This window comes from Psittacula echo (assembly GCF_963264785.1).
Source record: "Psittacula echo genome assembly, chromosome: Z".
Lineage (NCBI taxonomy): Eukaryota > Metazoa > Chordata > Aves > Psittaciformes > Psittacidae > Psittacula > Psittacula echo.
The window spans coordinates 12,605,790-12,621,767 of record NC_137742.1 but is presented as its reverse complement, the minus strand read 5'-3'; the positions used below and the strand labels follow the sequence as shown (position 1 = coordinate 12,621,767).

General features: G+C 43.3%; 1 protein-coding gene across 1 annotated transcript in view; it reads left to right on the top strand.

Annotated features, from left to right (window-relative positions):
• The window catches only part of PDZD2 (PDZ domain containing 2), a 140,063-nt gene extending 124,085 nt beyond the window's left edge, over positions 1-15,978 (top strand). The window contains exons 19-24 of the mRNA XM_080638103.1: positions 630-4,209; positions 4,867-4,984; positions 8,178-8,279; positions 11,894-12,164; positions 14,124-14,258; positions 15,681-15,978. Coding sequence (XP_080494229.1) covers positions 630-4,209; positions 4,867-4,984; positions 8,178-8,279; positions 11,894-12,164; positions 14,124-14,258; positions 15,681-15,847 — 4,373 coding nt within the window. The 3' untranslated portion in view covers positions 15,848-15,978. The remainder of the gene's footprint in view (positions 1-629; positions 4,210-4,866; positions 4,985-8,177; positions 8,280-11,893; positions 12,165-14,123; positions 14,259-15,680) is intronic.

The window sequence follows — 15,978 nt, the reverse complement described above, 5'->3', positions numbered from 1 at the left end:
ATGTGTCAGAGTACCACAGTGACTGAGAGCTCAGTGTGTTGCCCAAGAGTGGGTTAATCGTGTATTGGAAGGAAGGAAAAGTCTGTGCCAAAATCCATGTGCTTGATGTGTGTATCACATCACCCATGCATGTCACATTTAACACCTGCAGAAGTGCCAAGAGGATCAGAGTCAAGTTATTTATGCACAGCTCCTCACTGTGTTATTGTTCACCTTTGTTTGCTATGCCAGGGCTTTGTGTACTGTCTGCAATCTGTTGGAGACATCTTTGATCAAACAAGTAATGAGCAGTAGTACTGCTCAGCCTGGCTTACTGCAGACTGACACTTTGGTAGTTGGCTGCTTAACTGCTGAAATTTCAAAGATGAGAATTAAACAGATCGTGACTGCTCACCTTGGATGAGTGGGTTGTTTCCTTCTGTGCGCTGCTCAAATACACAGGGTTGTGATTAGTTTGAGTTGTTGTAAACATCACTACAGAAGAGGAAGAGTGCAGAGCAAAAGGCAAACATGTAGTCTGATTACGTGGGTGTCTATTTTTGTAATAAAACCTGCTGTTCTGTGTATCACTTCCTATATCTGACAGGATTTTGCTTCCTTTTTTTTAATTTATTTTTTTAATGATGCAGCTGTCAGCAGATTTACAAACCTCATCCTGTCTCCGGGGATAGACAGTCAAAATCAAGCCGACGTCAACAGCATCCTCGCAACGGAGGAAGAACCGAGTGCTGGGAAGCGAGGAGCAGCAGGTTTGCAAAGCGCTGGCTGTGCGGTGGAGAGAACAACAGTGCCACCTGATGCCACGAGCAGAGACGTGCAGAGATGTACCACGGAAAGCAGCCGCCCCGAGGACTGCGTTGCCATCCCCGTCACCGATATCGATGACCTGGTCAGCCAGATGGGTGCTCCCGAGAGCAGGGCTTCACGCACCCCATCGCGAGCGGAAAGCCCCCTCCGAGAGGAGTACACCACGATGTGCTGCTGTGGGACTGATGAAGGCTGTCCAGGTTCTGAGCCACGAGCCGCCAAGGAGGAGCTGCTGAAAAAAACTGTGAATTGTGGACCTAACGCACAAGGGGTTTTGGGGCTGTCTGTGTTGGACACCATTAACACAGGCAAACTTTTTACTGTGAATAAAAACTCATTAAATAACTATTCTAGAAATTATAGCAGCTTAAATGAGGATGAGTTGCCTGCAGCAAACACTCTGGAAGGAACGAGAAGCGAATCATTTCCAAAGTCCATGTATGGGGCTGCGGAGGATTCTCACTCAGACACAGAGTCTGTCACAGAAGCCTTTGATAGTGCTAATGAGGTGTTGCTTGGGTCCTGCGCTACTGCTGCTGCTAACACCTCTGCAGTCTGTACTGTAATTGAGTCTGATGAGGAGCAGATTGAGATTTGTTGCATGAACAATGAGCCTCAAAATCCTGCACAGGAGCAGCATCTGTCATCTGCAAGACAATCATCCTCTGTGTCCCCACTGGACCCTTACAGCAGCAAGGGTTTACAAAGTGAGGGCTGCGCAATGTGTGGGTCACTGGAGACAAGCATCAACAAACTAAGCTTGGAAGATCACGGTGGTTCCACTCCATGTCCTTCACAGTGTTCAGATGTGTCTTCTGCATCCTTGTGTTCTCCTGCCTCAGTTTTCCTGTCAGAAAAAGACATCCTAAAGAATTCAGTCAGTATCCCTGAAGTTTACTCTTTCTGTAACAACGGTGCCTTAAGTGCAGAAGAACAGATGGGTTTGGGAAACAGTAACAGACGTATGAAATGCTGTGAAACCATTGAAGAGGAAGGGTCTCTCCACTGCAAGAAGATAAGCTTCTGCTCTGCTAGGAATGTCAGTGGCTTGGAGAACAAGTTGCTTGAGAAAGAAGGATATCATGATGAGCAGAGATCCAAATCTGAAAGTGAAGCGATAGTTGATGACTGTAATCATGCTGTTAGTTATTGCTTAGTGAAGAAAGAAGCCAACAGTTTGTCCAGCTTGTGTAAAACTGACAGCAATCATGTGAATGCATCGTCATCAAGAACATTATCTCTCAGGTCTCCTTTTCCCACTAAATCTAAAGATCCAAAGGCTAATACAACTCATGACTTGCCAGGGAAAAATGAGAAAACTAACTGTGTGACTTCAGGAAGGACTTCAAATGGAAAAGTCCAAAGCTCAGGCACAAATCACTGCAAAGGAGCTGCAGTACCGCACAGCCCATCCTCACAGAAGAAATCCTGTCAGGAATCTAAAGGAATGGCACAAAAAAGTATAATGGACACTCTTTTAAATAATCAGAAAGCCAAAGCAGGACCAAAGCTAAAAGGGTTCACCATCAAAGGCAAAGCAAAGGCAAATTCAGATTCTTCTGGCATTAGTCCTACCAAAGTCAGTGGGGTTAGTGGGGCTGATCAGAAAAGGGCTTCTCTTTCTCCACAGCTGTCCCCCAAACTCATGGGCAAGAAAACACCATTGTCCCGTAGTTCACCTACAAACCCAGATCCTGGCAAGAGCATTTCAGCAGCCTCAAAGGCTCTGAAGTCAGAGCTAGAAAATAAACCATCATTGGTCATTTCTGACGACTCACTTCTGCCTCTCCTGAATGGCACTGGTAGCCTGAAAGCGAGCAGTGAAATGAAATGTGGCTCTGGGGAGCTACCAGACCTGCAGCAGGCATGGGGAAATGCTAAAGAAAAACAAGTTTCCATGCAGCCTGCAGTGTGTCAGGGTAAGGGTGCTAAGGTGGATGATTTCAGAGCCAGAGACAGCCAGTCCAAAGTCACTTCATCTCGTCAGGGGATACCAAAAGTTGAATATATGAAAGGGAGGACTGAGAACCCTGGAACAGGCCTAAATACAATCAAGAGCATCTATAGTGCGGATGACCTTAGGCAATTAGATCTGCAAAATGTAGGACTGTCTGCTTCATTCAAGTCCCCCTCAGTTCAGCAAGAACAGCTGGAAGGACAGGAGATCCAGCGGACTTTCATTGAAGTGAAGCTTTCCTCCTCAACATCATCCTCTTCCTCCTCTTCTTCTGCCTCTTCCTCACCAGCATCATTTTTACAGCTGCCATTGCTGGAGAAAACAGAGGAGGTGAACACAGAAGTGCCTCGTCTGGCTGAGGAAATGGGGACCATGCAGTATTTATCAAAAGCGGATGCTGCCAGAGACAGAAGTCTGTATGGCTTGTCAAAGCCTGTGACAAGGACTTACTCAATGCCAGCCCAGTTATCAGGTCACTTGAGGGAGGAATGCCATGTTGCAGAGGTTAACCCTGCACAAGGCCCCCAGAGCCATGCTGCAAATGAGAAATACCCCCAGGCAGCAATGGGGATGTTAAAAACGGTCCATCTGAACCTTCCGAATGGCCAGAAGGAGCAGGCGTATAGCTCCAAGAGCACCCAGAGGGTCCATGACACATCCCCCTCAGCCAGTGACATTAGCTGCCCCACTATCGATAAGCTGAGGAGCTTCAGGAGGAATTACTACTACTATGAGCTGAACTGGCCGCATGAACCTATCTCGTCCTTCTCTGTCAAACAGAGGATCAAATCCTTTGAAAACCTGGCAAATTTCGACCGGCCCATCGTGAAGGCCATCAATATACACTCGGCCGTGAGGTCCCCTCTCGCCAGGAGGTCGTGTGGTGGGATGGCATCCACAGCCAGCCCTGCCGAGACACCACGGGCCTTGCGACGCAGCTTGAGCTCCTATGGCGGCAGCCCAAGCCCTGCCAACACCATGGCCAAGGCCCCCTCCAGCGCAGAGCCCATGCATGTGGCAGAGAGCAGCACGACGGAAGGAAGGCCCCAGAGGAGCGAGGATGGTGGTGCTGGGGCAGACGCAGCCTCCACCTCACAGGCACGCCGCAGCCGGGGCCTGGGGCGTCCGCCTCTGTCCCGCTCCAGGCTGCGGGAGCTGAGGGCCCTCAGCATGCCTGACCTGGACAAGCTGTGTGAAGACTTCTCTGGGCCATCACAGCCTGCTTGCTTCAAGACGGAGCTGGAGATCACCCCCCGCAGAGCCCTTGGTGTGCCTGCCCCGGGTGATACAGCCCCACCACCAGCCCGCGGTGGTCCCAGGATGGGAACGGGTGCCAGCAGCCCTCAGGACAGCGGCTCGGGGACACCAGGGTCTGCGTCGGATGATGACATGCCCCAGTGCAGCTCTCCAGATGGGGAGCACTCTGAAAGCAGCTGGTCCATCAGGTTGGTGTCGGCTTTGCTCAGGCTGTTTCGCTTTTGTTTCAGCCTGTCCTGAGGTGAAGCTTCCCCACTGCCTGTCCCAAAGCACGTTTCAGCTCTGGCCACAGCCTCTATTCCCCTCTCAATTTGGGGGAGTTCTTCATGTTCCTGATCACCAGGAGCTGCCATGCTGCTGTCTGGTGGTGGCTGTGCTCCTGCACAGGGTGAAACGCTTCATCCTGGTATGGCTGGGCACCTTGACTGTGTCCCTTTAGCTGGGTTTGGTCAGGTTTTGGCCACATGATGGCACAGCAGCGGCTGTGGAGGGGACTCATGCAGTGCTGTTTGCCAGCACAGCCTGCAGTGACAGATGCGATTGTTGTCTTGCCGAAAGCAGTCTTCAGATGTAGCTGTCTCCTTGTTTTTGTTAGTATATGGTGCTAAAACTGTTGGGGAAGGAGAAGAGGAACTGAAGAGAGACCAGTTTTCAAAGTTATTAAATTGTCTTTTCTGTCCCTTCCTATCCTACCAGCGTACACTATTTCTTGTCTGTTTTCAAGATTCCTGCTTATTAATGAGCTGACCTTTTACCCTAATGCAACCTACACTGTATACCTGAAACATATCTCTACATGGTCTAGAAATATAAAGCTGTCTTTTATATTTTCCTCTTCATTTTAGCTTGGATCAGCTGCTTGTCTCAACCCTGGACCAGCAAAAACTGCAGTCTGTTTTGTCAGTTGTAGTACCAAAATGTGACATTGCTGCTATGCTCCAAGTCGTCAAAGCACAAGTAAAGGTAAAAAAACTCCGGAAGGGAAAACTAGATTATTGACAGCATTTTAAAGGGTTTTCTTAAAGGTGGATAAAATCTCTTCCAAACAGTTTCAGACCTCCTTTAGTAGTCTTGTGGTTGGTTACAGTTGATGCTAGTTTTACTAATGCTAGTTTTTGAATACCTGCTATAAACCGATAATAGATGTGAATAGTTTGTGTAAGAAAGGGTATTGTTTGTCCAGTGCAAAAGCACTTTTGAGCCACAATAAATAGACCTGTTTTAAGTGGAGAAGTATGCCTTCATTTGAAGTCATCATTACAGCTGAGAGCTACTGGGTTTGCCAATAATTGCACGTCAGAATTTAGCTTTCTACCAACCATCTGGGTAAGACTGACTTTCACTACATTGCAAGGGAAGCTGTGTTCTTCTGTATGCCTAGAAGCACTCACCTTTGCTAGAAGCTGCAGTGATGGAAATTGTGTTTATTTTGTGTAATGCTGAGCTGGTAGCTTGCAACACCAGAAAGTGATTGCTGGAGTGTTTGTAAGAAACTCCTATGACCTTTTTGTTCTGTGGTAAATGATTATTGCATTAAAATAACCTGCTTAATTATCTAGGTGTTTAAAGAAGGTCTCCAAAGTGGAATGGTTGCCAGGACATTACTTCCCTGTTCGCAGTGTTTGTGGAATACATCCACATCGCTTTAAAATCAGAAGAGAAGTTGATAAAATAACAACAACACAGGAGGGAAAACTGCCATCTGGTCAGCATAACTGCTGGCTGAGCTACCTTTAAAGCGTTCCTGAGTCTTATTCACAAAGGTTGCTGTTTCAGACGTGGAACAGGTTGGGGGTGAACAGGACCTCCCCATAATACACAGCTTTACCTCCTTCCATGGAGAGTGTAGCCAAAGCTTGCAGGTCCCCAGATCTTGGTGAGCCAAGAGGGTTTGGTAGGTTTACTGATAAAATTAGGATTGTATTGTATTTCTGGCCAAAGGTAATTAAGCATTCTATAAATTATTTTGCATGGGGTCTTGGAGAGATTATTTATTTATGCCACTTTTCAAAGCTAGAGAACACAAATGTTTATAAAGCTGAACACTTTTTGGAATGTGCTCCTTGTCTGCATAGTTTCTCATCCATGTTTAATCCCAGTATGGCACGTACACTGGAAAATGTTATGCTAGTCAAATGCGGGATTTAAATGTACAATAGGACAGTTCTTCATAGTTATGCAATTGCTGAAAAATGAGATGGACTGCCTGATTGAGACTGAGAGCTTCTCCGGAAAGAATGTGTCATCATCTTTTGCTCTGAACAGGGCTGAATTTACTGCTAGCATTTAGTAAGTGCTACTACTAAAAAATAAATAAATAAGTAAAATGGAAATATACAGGCATTTTATTGTTTAAATCTCTATGACCAATGATCTTTGGCTAACAGGCTAAATAACGATAGTCACTGGAGGCATTGTATGTCCACTGTGTGGCCAAGTAGAGCAATAAGCATCCATAGCCAGGTCTCTGTGCCCCACAGTACACATTAGCTGGGGACAGCAATGACAACTGGGGAGGGAGGAAATGCATGATCTCAACAATGGGAAGACAGGATTCAGTCTGTGTTGCTGACTGGCCCAGGACATGTAGACCTCACACAGCTCTCTAGCATCTGAGCCTCTGTTATTTCTGTTTTCTTTCCCAGTGTAAGCAGAGTAAGTCGTGGTAGCAAGGATTGGAAAGAACTTGACCTTTTGAACAAAAAGGGTTACTAAAATACTTAATGATCAAAGATACGTGTATGTTTTCCTTACCCTCACTGCCTTTTGAAAGGGGCTAGCCTAGTATTTTTACTGATTTTGTTGTTTCTAGCCTAACATAGTTATTCTCACTTGAGTGCAGTTGAGAAGGGTCTTAATATCTACAAAAGACTGTGGGCTAAGAAGTTCAACCCCGAGTGCTCCTGTCTCCTCAAGCACTCATGGATCAGTGATGTGGAGCCGGGTGTCATCAGTTTCTGACACTGGCTCTATGAATTGAAAGGATGCCTCTAATGCAGAAAACCTTCCAGGGCCACTGTTCAACAGTGCACAGCAAGACCAAATATTTTATTGGGTTTTTTTTCACAATCTGTGGTTCCCTGTGCTATTTGAAACAAATAAAAGGCGAACACTGAGTCAAAATATTGAGTTTAGTGAACTAAATGTGTCATTTCATGCTAAAAAGATTATAGGTTAATTTCTAGTGACGTCCCATTAATTTTAGCATTGGCAGTTTCTGGAAATGACTGATGTTGGATTGGAAAAGCTGAGACCCCTGCTTTCTACTCTCCACTTCTCATGCTCTGCCCCACTGATGTTTAATAGCCCCTTGCTACACCAAATGCCTGCTTATAGTCCCCCTTACACAATAAATTTGTGGTTTCTGTAATAATGTCTGGTTTTGTCCTAGTAACTGTTCAGAAGACAGCACCAGACTTGCTGGATAGGACTACTTCTTTCTCATAGCAAATTCTGTATTTTGGCAGCAGGCCATCCCTTCGAAGAAATCGGCTTTACACCTTTGTTCTGGTCTGGAGCCAAGTTCAGCCCTGCACCAGTCCCTTTCCTGTGCTATGTGCTCCGGTTACAACAGCATAGCTTAGTCCCTTTGGATCATTAACAGACTCATAACTTTCATCTTCCAAGTGAAACGGTTTTTCCTGCTGTCCCATCTAACCTTCTCCAGATTCAATTTGTAGCCACTGACCCTGTCCAGCACTGCTGAGAAGAAGGTAATGCAATTGCCCTGCATTACATCTTTTTAGCTGCTTTTCAAGGTGAGGGAGAAATCAATAGCAAAAGTGTTAGTTATTCACTGGAAAGTACAATGCTTGGCCCAGAAAGTGGATGGGGACTATTCAGTTTTGACTGCAAAATGTCAAGCAATGCAGTTGGTTACAGCCTGTGAAAATTAGGCTGCTCAAGGTTTAATACCCTTCCACCATCTTAATTTTGACTTTGCTTTCCAGCCTTGAACTGACTGAAGAAACCTTTGTGTCACCTGAGGAGTTATCTATGGCTAATACTCATCTGTAGAGAGCAGAAGTGCATTTAATGTCTCAGTTTCAATTCATTGAGTTGAGTACTGAGAATTTGTCATTTGTGCAGGACCTTGGTCTTGATCTTTGATTTTTGTTTTCTTTTCCCATCCTCTCCACCTCCATTCTTCTGCTAGAGCAAAGAAGACACATACTTTGTAGTCTTGCACAAAGAAGAAGGAGCTGGCCTGGGATTTAGTGTTGCTGGAGGAACAGATCTGGAACAGAAATCGGTCACAGTAAGTGATGGCTACAAGTCATTTTTTTAGAAAGCTCACTTTAAAACAGGCTGGTGATAAGATCAAGTGCCCATTTATCAAGACTCATTGCAAGTCATTCAAAGTCATTAAACAGTGTCTCTCAGAGGTGGCTGTATGCCATCTGCTACTGCAATCAGTGTCTGGGAAGTGTAATTTTTATTGTTGGAGATGGATGCCCATTATGCCTTCAGTCTTTAAAGGTCTGCTACTGAAGGGGATTAGCTAGATCTGAATCTTCATTTGAAGCCCTTGGAAGGTAAACTCCACAGCAAAGTTTCTGGAGGATTTTGCAAATCCTGTTTCAGACTTCAGCAAACATTCTGGATTTCACATCATAAATTTGACTGCAGGTGGTCAGTAAATGATGGAGTTTGGGTTTTTTTAAGCATATACTTATGTATATTATGTATAAATACAAAATATTATGTATTTTATGTATAAGCATATAATGTACAGCATTCTGAACCAAAGGTATTCTCTGGTGCCATTAAGTGATGTTGGTGTGTAAAAAGTCACGCAAAGCACTTTTTGTACTGTTCAAAACCAGATCAGTGAGATGGAAGAATATAAGACAACCAGTGTCACGTATGACAATTTCTTTTCAATGTCTTTACAGACAATTTGAATTCTATGCTGAAAGAGAGAGATTCATTAAGTTCTGAGATTAGAAGGAGGCTATGTCCTCAGGTCTTTGGGGCCTACAGCAACCCTTGAAAGGATCTTTTGTTTTTTTGGTCTTAGACAAGACCAATGGTGAGACACTGGGACAGGTTGTCCAGAGAATTTGTGCATGCCCCATCCCTGGAAGTGTTCAAGGCCAGGTTGGATGGGGCTTTGAACAACCTGGTCTAGTGTAAGGTTCCTTTCCACTATAGTGGAAGGTAGCCGTTCCACTAGGGAAAGGAGGTTGAAACTAGATGAGCTTTAAGGTCCCTTCTAACCCAAACCACTCTATGATTCTATGATATGATTCTATGAAACGTATTTTACATTAAGCAGTGGTTGAGTTAAAACATGGTCACAGTCTAGGGAACTTCACTTCTACTTCTCTTGTAGCAAAGGTTGTGTTCCCTGTCTCTGGGCCAGCAACTTGCAGTGGCAGCTGCCACCAGGAGAAAGGCTCAACAGTGTCCCACCCCAGAGACTGGGAAACTAACTAAAATTAGGATCTTGATCTCTCTCAGGCTGAGTAGCGAATGAAATCTTTCTCCTGAATGCCATTAGCCGTGAGACCAAAACAGCGTCAGCTCCTTCTCTTTCTAGATCCTCTTTGTTCACTGTGTGTGAAGCATGCTTCTTGGGTAGGGAACCATTTTCATGTCCTTGACCTACTGGGATTCTGGGTCCCTCGCTGGATTTAGGGTTGCCACTGGGTACTGAGCTGCTTAGGTAGGCTGTTCTGCCCACACTTGGGTGCAGAAATAGAAATGCCTAGTGAGCTTCAAGGTACTGAGGAGTTGAGCTTCTGAGGGAAAGCAGCAGGACAGAAACCCTGTATTCATTTACCTCTCGCATTTGGGTGTCAATATATGTTATTGAAGCTGTTATTCCAGCGTTGAATATCTGCTTAGGCTGGCTGGAGATTTATGTCCTTGGTTCTGTAGGGTTGTGGCAGGTGCCCATCTCAGCATGGCCCTGCAACAAGAGGGAACAGGAGCCAAAAGGCATCTGATTCCTCACTGTTAATCTGGGTATAAGGATAATTATTAGGATAAATTCCTAGAGAAAATGCCATGCAGAATTGTGTACACAGATTTGCTGCCTCAGACCATATTCTGGCTGCTAAAATTACAGTGCCTTATAGGCAAGTCTTTAAATACAGGGTTTTGAGTCTTTCAGGCAGTTCCTTTCCGTAAGCGGCACACATCTAAGTCTCAGCTGCACTTGCTGGATTTTACTTGAAGTTGAATCTGCTCCTTTTTGTGGAGATTTTTTTTTTTTCTCTAGAAAAAATGCATTTCAATCCACTGAATCATCCCTTTGCATCTATTTGCATGGCATTTATCAGCCAAATTGAGATGTTCAGCTAAATACTTGTACAGCTGCAGTCAGAGCCTTTCAGTGCACAGATGCTATGCACCACTTAGAAGTGTGCATTTGAAAACAGCACAGGATACATGTCCTAGTCAGTGCAAATTTTGGGCGTGGGTGTTGCACACTGCAACTCTGTTCTTTGTGTTTGCTGTAGCACAGCTATGGGTTTAACCTGTTACTTGAAGTATGTTAACTGAAGACTCTAAAAGAGTTCAGTGACGGTGTAAGTGACTTGTGATGTTACAGGTTTGTGATGTATCCTGGTTTTGTCTGGGGATAGAGTCAGTTTTCTTCCTAGAATCACAGAATCAACCGGGTTGGAAAAAACCTTTAAGATCACCAAGTCCAACCATTACCCCAGGACTGACAAGTCCACCACTGAACCATGTCACTAAGGGCCTCATCTACGTAGTTTGTGAACACTTCCAGGTATGGGGACTCCACCACATCCCTGGGCAGCCTGTTCCAATGCCTGAGCACCTTCTCTGTGAAGAAATTCTTCCTCATATCCAGTCTTGGTGCAACTTGAGGCTACTACTTCTTGTCCTGTCACTTGTTACTTGGGAAAAGAGACCATCCACCTCCCCTTTCCATCCTCATTTCAGGTAGTTGTAGAGGGCGACAAGGTTCCCCCTGAGCCTTCTCTTCTTCAGACTAGACAACACCAGTTCCCTCGGCCATTCCTCACAAGACTTGTGCTCCAAGTAGCTGGGTAGAGGGTAAAGCTGCTGATACAGTGCTGTGTTTTGTATTTAGGGTGAGAATAATCTTGGTAACACACCAATGTTTAGTTGTTGCCACGTAGTGTTTATACTAAGACAGAAACTTTCCAGCTTCTCATGCCCTACCAGTGAGAAGGTTGGAGCAACACAAGAAGTTGGGAGGGGACATAGCCAGCACAGCTGACCAAAACTGTCCAAGGGATGTTCCATACTGTATAAAGTCATGCTCAGTATATAAACCTGGGGGAGTTTGCTGGGGAGGGGCCAATTGTTGCTCATGGACGAGCGGGGAGCCAGTCTGTGCTTGGTGAGCAATTTTACTATGCATCGCTTGCAGTTTTATTGCTGAATTTTATTTCTCTTTTTGTTGTCTCCCTTTTCATTACAATTATCATTACTAATATTAGTATTATATTGTACTTGTAGTTCTTAAACTGTTCTGACCTCAGCCCATGCATTTTACTTTCTTCTGATTCTCCTTCTCATCCCACCATGGTTGGGAGGAGTAAGCAAGCAGCTGCGTGATGCTTTGTTGGCAGCTGGGGTTAAACCATGACAATTCTCTAAGTGGTTTTGGTTGTCTTTGGGTTAGAAATAACCATGCAATAATAGCATCTTTTCCTCTGCTTCCTCCCCCATCCTGAAATGCAGTTTTTGTCCGGTCACTTAAGCTTTAGTATTTGAGGGTGTTTGTTGGAACAAATGTTGTGTGTTTGATATCCGGACAGTGGGCACTGGTTGCAAACTTTGGTATGATTTCCATGTTGCCCTTGGCCAGTAGAGCACTCTGTGTGGTCATGAGGTTAAAGCATCCTGAAGCTAAAATCTTTCTTGTAGGTCCACAGAGTGTTTTCAAAGGGAGTGGCATCTCAAGAAGGGACTATTCATCGAGGAGATCTTGTTCTGTCAATCAACGGCAAGTCTCTTGAGAACTCAGTCCATGGGGATGTCCTGAATACTCTTCATCAGGCGAGACTGTACAGATATGCAGTCGTTGTCATCCAGAAGGAAAAAGACAAAGCAAACAACCCCTCCAGACTTGAGATATCAGCTACTGGCAGAAAATGTGTGGGGTCTGGAAAGGATGTTTCCATGGAAATGAGAACAGGTATGATCTTTGTCCAAGAACATTTGGAAGTATTCCCTTGCAGAGCAGACTGAAGGGGAAAAATCCATGTGTTTTAGATTAAAAGCATCTGTGCCTTATGTGATTGAAGGGAGCAAATGAAATTACCTTTAAATTTTAGGCTGCAAAGTCTCTTTGGAGCCTAAATGCAGTTTAGGTTGGGTTTTTTAAATATCGTAACTAGGGAGAAACTTAGGAGGGCATTTAGGGCCTAATCCAATTTCTACTGAAGTTAGTGATTCCACATGTTATTCCAATCCAGGATAAACTCCTTTTAAGTAATAACAGTAGTCAGTGCAAGAAAGCAAACAACCAAAAAAACCCCAAACAACAAAACAAAAACAAGCAAACAATAAACCCCAACAACTTCAAGGAATGTCTGAAACCCTGCAGTTTGTTATACGTAGAGACTAAATTTGCTCTTTGTAATAGCAGATTTCATACTGTTTCTACTAAAAACATAGAAAAAATTATTTGATATTACAGTAAGTGGAGCTAAACCCAGTTGACGTCAGCCATCACGTAGGAAACTACGGGTAAATACTTTAAGTAGAAAATGTATCAGTGGAATAGTAAGTTCCTATTTGGGAATAAGACAGCATTTAAGTGTGAAGGCAGCACATGGGGTGTTACAAACAGATCTCTCAAATTGTTTGTGGAATTAAGACACAACTTAGTACCTGTATCCTTCAGTCCTGCTCTGCTGCAGTGTCCCAGGGAGGGAGTGGGCAGTGGCTACAGCCTATGCTGAGAGGCTCGTTGATGTGGCTTCACCTGCCTTCCAGGGCTATACTAGGCACTCAGCTCAGACCACCCCAAAACCAGGATACAGAGCTGCCACTCACCCAGCTTTAACCCGTTGGACATAATCGCTACTATTTGTTTCTTTAGCAGTTTTTCTTGTCTTATGCTTTCACCACGTTTTATAATACAGCTTAAAAGAAATACGAAGCAGTCTGTAAATGAATGGACCAGACTTTCTGGAATTGCTCCCATGGATATAATATATGTAATTAATACAGCATTACGTTCTACCCGAAACTCGCCGCTTCTTCACGTTGACAGATGCAGACTATCTGCTGGAAGCAGGCACTAGGGGGCAACGTTATCGCATAAACAACATATTACCGGGTTGTTAACAGCTTGTTTCCATCCTGTGAGGCAAAGCACATCTTCAGATGTTTTAGATAACATTTAAAGTTGTCTGGAATAATGATAGCAGTAATTTGTGATAATGCAGACTGCTTATTTTTTGCATTCACACAGAGCAAAGAGGATCTTGTTTTCCAAAATTATAGATCTGCTTCCCCATAAGCAAAAAAATATTTTGTCACCTACGGCAATATTGTATTCTAAAAGTATCTGCTGTGTAAGGATGCACCCTGCAGGTATTTATGGTTATTTTCATAGGTATGAGACCAGAAACAATTCTTCACACTGGTGAGTGATTACAGATGTTTCTTAGAGAGGATAGAACATGTTTGTTTGGTGTAATGTTTCATGTATTACTGTTATTTAAGAAAATGTGGTTCATTGAATTAACAATGGGAACAAAATAAGGAAAAAGAAATGCTCTCCACTCAATGTTTTTGTAATTTTTTTCAGTTATTTTGTTGATGTTTAGAGTCTTTGCTAAATTTGCTAAGCTTTAATTTGAGGGGGGGGGGGGGGAGAGGAGAGAAGGGAAAGCTGTGGCAGGTTTTTGCTGAACATACGAAATTAAAATATCTCTGTGCATAAATGCATTTTGTACTGTCTCCCCTTCACAGCTGCAATAATACACATTCACTTCTGAGAAACTGGGTGGCAACATGTTCTAATCTGAATATGAACTGAACTCTGACTTGCTTTGTCACTGCAGCAAAAGCAAACCCAACCAAACACAACTTGCAATTTACTGTTAACTGCATAACAATATGTTATGTGTATATTCTGTCACAGATCCAGACCTGGATATGAATGATGTCATCTGCGTTGAATTACTGAAAACCTCTGCTGGCTTGGGATTCAGTCTTGATGGTGGAAAAGCTTCCATTGCTGGAGATAGGCCCTTGCTTGTGAAAAGAATATTTAAAGGTACTACAAGCATGCAGTGAATATTATCGCAGTTTTCCTTTAGTGCATTGTATAGACATCTTAATTCTTGGGATCATTCCTTTTCTTGAAACGAGTCATTTTTGTGGCCCTCGTTTTTTACCATTACTAGTCAAAGTGGTTATTTAAAGAAATACTCCCGGGATTGCATCTGCTAGTAAATGTTTGTGGAGCAATCTGATTTACTAAATAGGATGTAGTTCCTTCCTGGGCTTGCCCACTATTCTTAGACATTAAATTACAGGAGTAATATCATATATAACAGTTTGAGAAGTTCATGCTTTGCCCAGTTCTCTTTTCTAAGAAAACCACAGTGCAGAAAATCAGTGTGGTTCTGAAGCACCATCCTGCATTACACCCAATTATTATACCTTTTTTCTTTCTTTTTTTCCTTTTTTTTTTTTTTTCTGTTAGATATCAGTATTAGCTTTCACTAAGAATATGTGATGTTCGTATTCAAAAACTGCCACTCATGGATGCTTTATCTGTCAGTGGGTAAAACTTACATGAACTGCGCATAGAAAGGGAACTGACTGATCCCAGAACTATGCTGTCATTTTAATATGTCTTAGTCTGTGATTCACTTCGCAGAAAGGAAGCTGAAACTCTCAAAGAAGCTGCAGGTGCACAGCATTTTTGCAGGATTACTTTTCTGTGGTTTATTCTCTCATCAAGAAAGAGAAAAATCACACTGTTATTTTCTGAATTGCTCTGAATCATTTTCTGCCTGTGTGTTTGTTTTCCCCTCTTTAGAAAATTATTCTAAGGGTAAAAGGCATGTTAAATTTTTTAGCTTATTAATTTATATCCTCAGATACAGTCCTTTTCCCCTCCCTGTGATGGCTGGTGTTAGTTAAATTATCTTTATAGAAAGCATAATTTCATCAGCAGTCAAGGGTGCACCCCTCTTTACGACCTGTTTCTGTGTCTGGTGTGTTTGTCCTAAATTTGCTGTATTTCATTTGTTCATCTCTGTTACCTGGGTTTTACAATCTACTGCATTATTTGCTTATTAAAATTCCATTAGAGAAAAAACCTCCAAGCCATATACAACCTCTGTGTCTGTTTAATCAACCATGTTTTCATACAGCTGCAGAGATAATGTACAGCATATTTCATGCACTCATGCTGCTTCCTTCAAAACCAGATGTTTTTCTGAGAACAACAATTTATCTTGGTTAAAATAATGTTTTCTGTGAGGTACAGCATGGGATAGGTTGCTGGAGCTGAGCTGAACATAAGTGATTTGTACTGAAATTGCCACTGTTGGGAAAGACGGTTTATTTGCTGTTCATCACAGTGCAAAGCAAAATTTTTGTGGGTTTACCTTTTTCTTTTTTTCTTTTTTTTTGTGGTTTTAGGTTGTATTTTCTTACACTGACTTTTTTTCTCTTTTGCTCCTAGGTGGTGCTGCGGAGCAGTCTGGAAACATAGAAAGTGGAGACGAAATTCTTGCTGTTAGTGGAAAATCATTGCTTGGTCTCATGCATTACGATGCCTGGAACATTATTAAATCTGTGCCAGAGGGTCCTGTTCAGTTACTAATCAGAAAACACAGAACTTCAGTGTGATAGGATCGCTACGTCTGATCACACTTGCTAAGACAAAACATTTAAACCTGGCTAGAAGCTGTGTTTGTTTCTAAAGCCACACAGAAGTGTCTTAATGCTCTACAGAGAGGTGCTAAGAGCCTTGGAGAACC